The 9501-nt window shown below is 41.1% G+C and overlaps 1 protein-coding gene across 1 annotated transcript in view; it reads left to right on the top strand.

Moving 5' to 3' along the window:
* Positions 1 to 9213, top strand: part of ift81 (intraflagellar transport 81 homolog) — a 71737-nt gene extending 62524 nt beyond the window's left edge. The window contains exon 19 of the mRNA XM_073065617.1: positions 8906 to 9213. Within this exon, the coding sequence (XP_072921718.1) occupies positions 8906 to 9088 (183 nt within the window). The 3' untranslated portion in view covers positions 9089 to 9213. The remainder of the gene's footprint in view (positions 1 to 8905) is intronic.
* Positions 9214 to 9501: the final 288 nt, after the last annotated feature.

Below are 9501 nucleotides of genomic sequence, written 5' to 3' on the forward strand. Positions count from 1 at the left end.
AAAAAATGTTGAATTTCCCCATGGGGATGAATAAAGTATCTATCTATCTATCTATTTATCTATCTATCTATCATAGACAATGAGCTTTGTGCCAGGTTAGAGGATATGATCTTCAAAGTCACTCTCCAAACACGCCCAAGCATAAGTATTCTCTGCATATTGCAGCTAAATTACTGACGAAGGGGTAACCTTGGTTCTGGAGTGGAGGTAATATGTTATAGACAATAGGTGCAGAAGTAGACCATTCGGCCCTTTGAGCCTGCACCGCCATTTTGAGATCATGGCTGATCATCTACTATCAATACCTGGTTCCTGCCTTGTCCCCATATCCCTTGATTCCCCTATCCATAAGATACCTATCTAGCTCCTTCTTGAAAGCATCCAGAGAATTGGCCTCCACTGCCTTCCAATGCAGTGCATTCCAGACCCCCACAACTCTCTGGGAGAAGAAGTTTTTCCTTAACTCTGTCCTAAATGACCTACCCCTTATTCTCAAACCATGCCCTCTGGTACTGGACTCTCCCAGCATCTGGAACATATTTCCTGCCTCTATCTTGTCCAATCCCTTAATAATCTTATATGTTGCAATCAGATCCCCTCTCAATCTCCTTAATTCCAGCGTGTACAAGCCCAGTCTCTCTAACCTCTCTGCGTAAGACAGTCCTGACATCCCAGGAATTAACCTTGTGAATCTATGCTGCACTTCCTCTACAGCCAGGATGTCCTTCCTTAACCCTGGAGACCAAAACTGTACACAATACTCCAGGTGTGGTCTCACCAGGGCCCTGTACAAATGCAAGAGGATTTCCTTGCTCTTGTACTCAATTCCCTTTGTAATAAAGGCCAACATTCCATTAGCCTTCTTCACTGCCTGCTGCTGAGCAGTTTCAATTTCTATTAATCTTACAATTAAATTCAATTGCAAAGGAAAGCTTCTGGGAGGTGAGAATGAGAATAGTATTGGGTGATGATGTACCCTAGCTTGTTGCTGGCTTAGTGGTTAAGATCATGTCATGCAAGCCATGAAACCATATGTGAGGCAGAGAAGGCTGTGTTTGGTGGCTGATGCTCACAGCATTTCTGTTAGAGTAGACCCATGAAGACCAGGTATACTCTGGCTCCAGATGGACAGAATCCACACTTTGGCCACTGGGGAAAAAGTGGTTGAAGACTACTTGTGATGGACAGCAAAGGAACTGTCTGTAGTTACCACAGGTAGATTTGTCTCCTTTCTTTAAGATGGTCATGATATATAATCTCCGAAGTCAGGGATAAGGTTGTTTTACACAGACAGTGGTTGTATCTGGATTGCACTGCCAGAGGTGGTGACACAATGAGATACAATTATTCATTTTAATGGCATTTAGACTGAGATAGTAGAATATGGTCTGAATATGGGCCAGTGAGTTAGTGTAGATGGGTAGAAAGTTCAGCATAGATGAGATTGGCTGAAGGACACAGTTCTGTGTTGTGTGACTCTATCTGGTCATTTAATATGGATTGGGTTAGAGGTGAGGCAAGCTGTGAGGATGGCATTTCCTTCCTCTAGAGTACTGGTCACAGTTTTATAATAATGCAGTAGTATTCCTGGTCACCTTCTTGCAGCTGGTGTAGTAAATGTTCTTCTGGAGGTGAATTTAAAATATTGCAATTACTATTATTGCATCTATAATTACAACTGAAACCAGCTTAAGTACAATACGTGCACATCCACAGACTTGCTTAACCTATTTTGAAGGTTTTTTTTAATGCATGTTATCAGCTTTTATGATAAATTACGTTAATTTAGAACAAGTTTCTTTTGTTAAGAGTAATTTATTCAGTGATGCATGATTATTAGTGTAGTACTGTATGTGCTTTAAGGATGCACTGGAGATGACAATATTTCATCTGTACACTCCAACCGAACAGTTACAGTATGCTTAATCTCCTGCAGTGAGCTAATGCGGCAAGTGATCCACTTTAATATGGCACTTGTATTGTTTACTGTCTGAAATGTTGCCACACAAAAATGTAAAATCATGCTTCTAATTGTACAAAATGTGGGGCTGAATCCTCTGAATAACAGCTTAATGAGTAAGGTTATCTTTAATGAGATTTAATCATAGATGAGTAAGCTTATACATGGATGAGTGAATGCCATCATAAACGTCTTCCAACCAGTTAAAACCTGTTACGTGACCCCAGGTTAATTAATTCCAAAATGGAAAATTAGTATATGCTATATTTATTCATTTTCAGTGTAGGGTAGGCCAGTGGGGCATAAATACATTACATAATGAATTTAGCAGTGCCCGTGAATTAAATTGCAGTTCAGAAAAACTAATAAAATTGTTTGGTGGCATTAATAGCGATAATTATGATAAATACAGTATATAAAACTTATCATTATACATGATTACTACAATTAGTACTTTGCAGCGTGTCAATATGCCCACACTAGCTTATCAAATCTGTCGCCAATCTGTGCTTCTACACAGCAAGAATCAAGAATGCAGAGGAGATGTGAATTTTTTCAAGAAGGGATGTTACATAAGGGACTGTGAAGCATCTGGTCCAGGTGACTTATCTACCTTCAGACCTTGCAGTTTCCAAAGCACTTCCTCCCTAGTAATAAGAACTGTCAGGTCACTCGTCTGAGTGCTGTTGGTACCATGTAACCCAGTACTACCTGTCGCACGGTCGGGTGGGCGGCCACTAAACCGGCTCCCCTACTAGGCTTGCCTGGTGAAGAGGGTGGCTAGGCACCCTGCAGGACAAAAAACAAGACCTGTCAAAGGGCGGATGAACGCTCTCATAGGGTCAACGGCCATCTAGCAAACACGTGAAGCGCAGAAAGGGCATCCCTTGCATCGAAGCTTGGTCTGGCCATTCACTGCAACAGAACTTCCCCCAGCCGTCTTGGACCCCACCGTGCTGCTGGATCCGGGAGGGGATGCCAAGAGGGTGGGTCTGGACCTGTGCAATCCCCTACTCACCTAAAACCCATTCATACACATGCTGTTCCTTTCTGAGCAGACTGAAAGGAACCATCATCATCCCCTGGGCTGGATAGCCAGAGAGAGAGAGAGAGAGAGAGGAACTGGTACTCACTTCAGTCCCTGGTACTCTCAAACTTACAGCATACTGCTAGAGACTTCCACAGTGAAGCCTGATGCAAAATACATAGTCAATTCGTCTGCCATTTCCTTGTCCCCCATTACTACTTCTGCAGTGTAATTTTACAGTGGTCCACTCTTGCCTCTCCTTTACTCTTTATATATCTGGAAAAACTTTTGGTATCCTCTTTTTCATTGTTGGCTACCTTCATATTTCACCTCCCCTCTGCCCCACCTGCCCTCATAGCTTTCTGTTGGTTTTTGAAAGCTTCACAATCCTCTAATTTCTCGATAATTCTGTTCTATTATATGGCCTCTCTCTTGCTTTTATGTTGGCTTTGACTTTGCTTGTCAGCCACGGTTGCGTCATCCTACCTTTAAAATATTTCCTCTCTCAGAAGTACGGTATTTATCATGCACCTTCCAGATTGCTTCCAAAAACCCCAGCTATTGCTGCTCTCCGAGTGTCCCCTTTGGCCGGTTCCTCTTTCATGCTTTTGTAATTCCCTTTACTCCACTGTAATCTGACTTTGGCTTCTCCCTCTTAAACTGCAGGGTGAATTTTGTCATGATCATTGTCTCCTAAGGGTTCCTTTACTTTAAGCTCCCTAATCAAATCCGGTTCATTACACAACACTCAATCCAGAACAGCTGATCCGCTAGTGGGCTTGACCACCGACCACAAGCTGAGACTTCCCCTTCCTGAATTCCACAGACGTTGAGTACAAGGTTGTTGTTGTGATACCACTCAGTCAGCCGATCTGTCTCAACCCTGTACGCCTTGTCACTGCCATCTGAGATTCTGCCAACAACAGTGGTGTCATCAGTGAATTTACAAATGGCGTTTGAGCTGTGCTTAGCTACACAGTCATAAATGAATAGTGAGTAGAGCAGTGGGCTAAGTACACATTCCTTGAGGTATACCTGTGTTGATTGTCAATGAGGAGGAGATGCTATTATCGATCTGCACTGACTGTGGTCTTTTGGTAAGTAAGTCGAGGATCCAATTGCAGAGGCCTAGTTTTTGAAGCTTGTTGATTAGTAGTGAGGAGATGATGCTGTTGAATGCCAAGCTGAAATCAGTAAACAGCAATCTGGCATATGCTTTGCTGTTGTCCAGCTCTTGCAAAACCAATGGCGAGCCAGTGAGTTTGCATTTGCTATAGTATATTGTTGTACTGTTGCTTAGCTAATATGTCTCCAAGAGCTTTGGGGATATAGAGTTTAAAAGCATGTATTGCTTGTTAATATGGACACAAATTTGTGATGTGGAAATGAGGAATATTATACACATCCACATTTGGGAAGGGTTGTGGACCTGTATTGACCCCATTTTGAAGTATAGTACAATTGATGTGCAGTTTACAGAAACGAATGAATCCATAATACCAAATAGTTCTTCAGAACAGAAGATTTTGAATATGCCAACAATGTTTGGAACATCTCAAAGCTGGACTCATGTATCTGTACTCATCAGCAAAAAGGTACAAGTTGAGTACGTCTTATCCAAAACCTTGGGGCTAGAAGTATTTCGGATTTCAGATTTTTTTGGAATTTGGAATATATTATGATATAGCTTGGGATCACCATCATTTCCGATTCTAAATTTATGTGCTACCGGTAAGCAGTCTTTATCTTATGTGTGTTCATCACATGTTTATTGATGCAGCCACTCAGTGTGTTAAGATTTTTATCAGCGACAGTAGCTCATCAACGAATTTCTCTCCTTCGTGATCAGCAGACGCTTATCACAACAAATATTTAAAAATGTAATGCTTACTTAAATTTCTACAATCAGCCTGCTAAATATTCACAATTAGATTTAATTTTTGTTTCGTGATCAGCATATCGTCAAGCGGCATATGTTCATTCTGCTGATGCATCCTTTCTTTCAATACACGATTGAGATCTTTTTTCGCTTTATACAATGTTTTCCTATTTTTCATTAACTGATAATTACGTATGTGAGGTTATTTCTCAGAACTGTCTGTGGTGTGCAGAGACCTGCGCATCGCCTGGGAACCTTCCCAGCGCCTTGTGGAATTTTCCATTTGTGACGTCATGTCAGCACTCAAAAAAAAAATTGGATTTCAGAGGTTTTCACATTTTGGAATTTCAGATAAGGGGTACATTCCCCCCCCCCCCCGTATTTGATTCTATAGTCAATTAACAAACAATGTTCCCTGTTATCAATGTGGTGTACCTGCAGAATTTCCTTTGGTTTTCAGATTATTTGGAAAACTGTAGGGAGACTGTAGGTCTGACACGGTGGTCAGCAGCACAGGAGCGTCGCAGGGAACCGTACTCTCTCCGGTCCTGTTCACCCTGTACACATCAGACTTCCAATATAACTCAGAGTCCTGCCATGTGCAGAAGTTCGCTGATGACACGGCCATAGTGGGGTGTGTCAGGAATGGACAGGAGGAGGAATATAGGAAACTGATACAGGACTTTGTGATATGGTGCAACTCAAACTACCTGCGTCTCAATATCACCAAGACCAAGGAGATGGTGGTGGACTTTAGGAGATCTAGGCCTCATATGGAGCCAGTGATCATTAATGGAGAATGTGTGGAGCAGGTTAAGACCTACAAGTATCTGTGAGTACAGTTAGTCGAGAAGCTAGACTGGACTGCCAACACAGATGCCTTGTGCAGGAAGGCACAGAGTCGACTGTACTTCCTTAGAAGGTTGGCGTCATTCAATGTCTGTAGTGAGATGCTGAAGATGTTCTATAGGTCAGTTGTGGAGAGCGCCCTCTTCTTTGTGGTGGCGTGTTGGGGAGGAAGCATTAAGAAGAGGGACGCCTCACGTCTTAATAAGCTGGTAAGGAAGGCGGGCTCTGTCGTGGGCAAAGTACTGGAGAGTTTAACATCGGTAGCTGAGCGAAGGGCGCTGAGTAGGCTACGGTCAATTATGGAAAACTCTGAACATCCTCTACATAGCACCATCCAGAGACAGAGAAGCAGTTTCAGCGACAGGTTACTATCGATGCAATGCTCCTCAGACAGGATGAAGAGGTCAATACTCCCCAATGCCATTAGGCTTTACAATTCAACCGACAGGACTTAAGAACTTTTTAAAAGCTATTATTAATGCTTTTTGAGATAGTGATTTAGATGCATATCATATTTTTTTACTGAGTTAAGTATTGTATGTAATTAGTTTTGCTACAACAAGTGTATGGGACATTGGAAAAAAAGTTGAATTTCCCCATGGGGATGAATAAAGTATCTATCTATCTATCTATCTAAAAAAAGCAGCGTTTGCAGAGACTTTTTCTTCTTATTTGGAAACCTCTGATGTAGAAAAAGTACTTGGAAAAATTAAGTCCTGAAAGAATAAGGAAATAATTTGCATCTACTTATTTAAGTTACATTATGTAATAAGGGTTAGAAAAGCTCTGTCAGAATCTGTCAGCTTTTTCCCACTACTGCAGGATACTGCTTCGATAAGCGTCTCTTATTTCAAGCATTCTGACATTAACAGAGAAGTGGACTGCATGGTCCCTCCAGCCTGTTCATTATTCTATAAGGTTGAACTGCTCTGATCATTGCCCTCAATTTTACTTTGCAGGTGATTCCTGTAACCTTTTGTTCTTCTTGTGGTCTAAAATCTCTCAAATGGTCAACACCCACAGCTTTCTGGGTAGAGAATTCCAAACATTCACATGCCTTCCTGATCTCAATCTTAAATGGCCATTCTCTTTATGCCTTCCAATCTAGATTCCACCACCCTCACAGCATCTACCATAACAAGGCCCAAAATCATGTGGTTTCACCTTCTAAATTCCACTCAATCTTGTAAACAACCCTCCATTTTAGTAATCAATCTTGTGAACCATTTCTGCACTATTTCTAAAATTAGCATGTCAAGCTTTAAATAAGTTGATTTAAATAATGTAATACCTGGATATGGATTCCAAGAAGCCCTGTATAATTATAGCAGAACTTCCCCATTTATCTTCCAAATTGCCTGTCATACCCACATACTAACATGCTGATTAATCTGAACATTCACGGTACGGTACAGTAACATAGCAGTTAGTGTTATCACTTTACGGCGCCAGTGATCTCTGATTGGGGTTCAATTCCCGCCGCTGCCTGTAAGGAGTTCGTACATTCTCTCTGTGACCGCGTGGCCTTCCTCTGAGTGTTCTAGTTTCCTCACACAAATTAGTGTTATTGAGTTATGTACATGCTATGTTGGTGCCAGAAGTGTGGCAATACTTGCGGGCTCTCCCAGCCTATCACAAATGATGACACAAACAACACACTTGTACATGTGACAAATAGTTAATCCCTCATTAGTTTAACAAATCTTTACTTCTCTGCAATCCTCAAGAATGACGTAAGCCTCCAAGGAGACTCAAATCCATGAGTTACCAATCTGCTCTTCTTTGTGCTCTTTTAAGAGGCTCATGTGTTTTGGAAGATTACAAGGAGTTATTCATTTGAGCCTATCTTTGTAATCGTCGATAGGTTTATAACATACTGGGAATAGTGAACCTACTGAGTACCCATTTATACTCCTGGTTTTTTAATTTTTTGGTGGCCCTGGTTCTGCACTCCTGCATTAGATAGATAGATACTTTATTCATCCCCATGGGGAAATTCAACTTTTTTTCCAATGTCCCATACACTTGTTGTAGCAAAACTAATTACATACAATACTTAACTCAGTAAAAAAATATGATATGCATCTAAATCACTATCTCAAAAAGCATTAATAATAGCTTTTAAAAAGTTCTTAAGTCCTGGCGGTTGAATTGTAAAGCCTAATGGCATTGGGGAGTATTGACCTCTTCATCCTGTCTGAGGAGCATTGCATCGATAGTAACCTGTCGCTGAAACTGCTTCTCTGTCTCTGGATGGTGCTATGTAGAGGATGTTCAGAGTTTTCCATAATTGACCGTAGCCTACTCAGCGCCCTTCGCTCAGCTACCGATGTTAAACTCTCCAGTACTTTGCCCACGACAGAGCCCGCCTTCCTTACCAGCTTATTAAGACGTGAGGCGTCCCTCTTCTTAATGCTTCCTCCCCAACACGCCACCACAAAGAAGAGGGCGCTCTCCACAACTGACCTATAGAACATCTTCAGCATCTCACTACAGACATTGAATGACGCCAACCTTCTAAGGAAGTACAGTCGACTCTGTGCCTTCCTGCACAAGGCATCTGTGTTGGCAGTCCAGTCTAGCTTCTCGTCTAACTGTACTCCCAGATACTTGTAGGTCTTAACCTGCTCCACACATTCTCCATTAATGATCACTGGCTCCATATGAGGCCTAGATCTCCTAAAGTCCACCACCATCTCCTTGGTCTTGGTGATATTGAGATGCAGGTAGTTTGAGTTGCACCATATCACAAAGTCCTGTATCAGTTTCCTATACTCCTCCTCCTGTCCATTCCTGACACACCCCACTATGGCCGTGTCATCAGCGAACTTCTGCACATGGCAGGACTCCGAGTTATATTGGAAGTCTGATGTGTATAGGGTGAACAGGATTCTTCAAACAATGCAACAAATTGCATATAATGAATACTCCAAATAATTTGCATTGCCAATTCATGTTAATGTTAATACTTGCACAATTTCTTTTCTTTATTATAGCTATGTTTTACTATGGACTAGTCCATCTAATTAAAATGGGTGGAATATTTACTGCTGAAATTATTGTTTCAAGTACGATTTCAATTTTCCTTCAAGATTGGAATAGAAACTTAAGAGAACACCTGCTGCATGGTGCAGTTATAGTGCAGTTTAATTGCTCTGAACATTGCTGTGATTTTTCTTTTTACCTACAGAAACTAAGGGAGAAACAGAAAGCTGTGCGGGAGAGCCATGGTCCAAACATGAAGCAGGTTAAAATGTGGCGAGATTTTGAACAACTGATGGAGTCCAAGAAGCAATGTTTTTTGAAGCAGCAAAACCAGAATTCTGTTGGTCAGGTGATTCAGGAAGGTGGGGAGGACAGATTGATCTTGTAACTAAATGAATCAGTGGTCCAATTGTACATTTACACTGTTACATTTTTTGTTGGTGTTAGCCATTTCAGCAGCTATTAAGATTTCTAATTAACTGTAATAAAATTATTTAACTTGGATTAATTTTAGTAATTGTAATGGATCTTCATTTTAAACACACAACAGGTGTTATATTACAACTGTGGATTTCAGAAGGGTAGAGCACAGAAAGAATCCTTTGTCTCGATTACTAAAAACCTCATCCTATGATTGGAGATATTCTCTACCGCTCCACAATATCTTTCATCAGTTGGTAAAGAACTGTACTAATAGGCAGCTATGAAGAACTATGTAGCTTATACCAACATGACTTCTAATTGTTAGCATTTTATGTAGTTGGAAAACTGCAACCAGGGCATGGTTGTATATTTTAGAAA

This window comes from Hemitrygon akajei, chromosome 14 (genome assembly GCF_048418815.1).
Source record: "Hemitrygon akajei chromosome 14, sHemAka1.3, whole genome shotgun sequence".
Lineage (NCBI taxonomy): Eukaryota > Metazoa > Chordata > Chondrichthyes > Myliobatiformes > Dasyatidae > Hemitrygon > Hemitrygon akajei.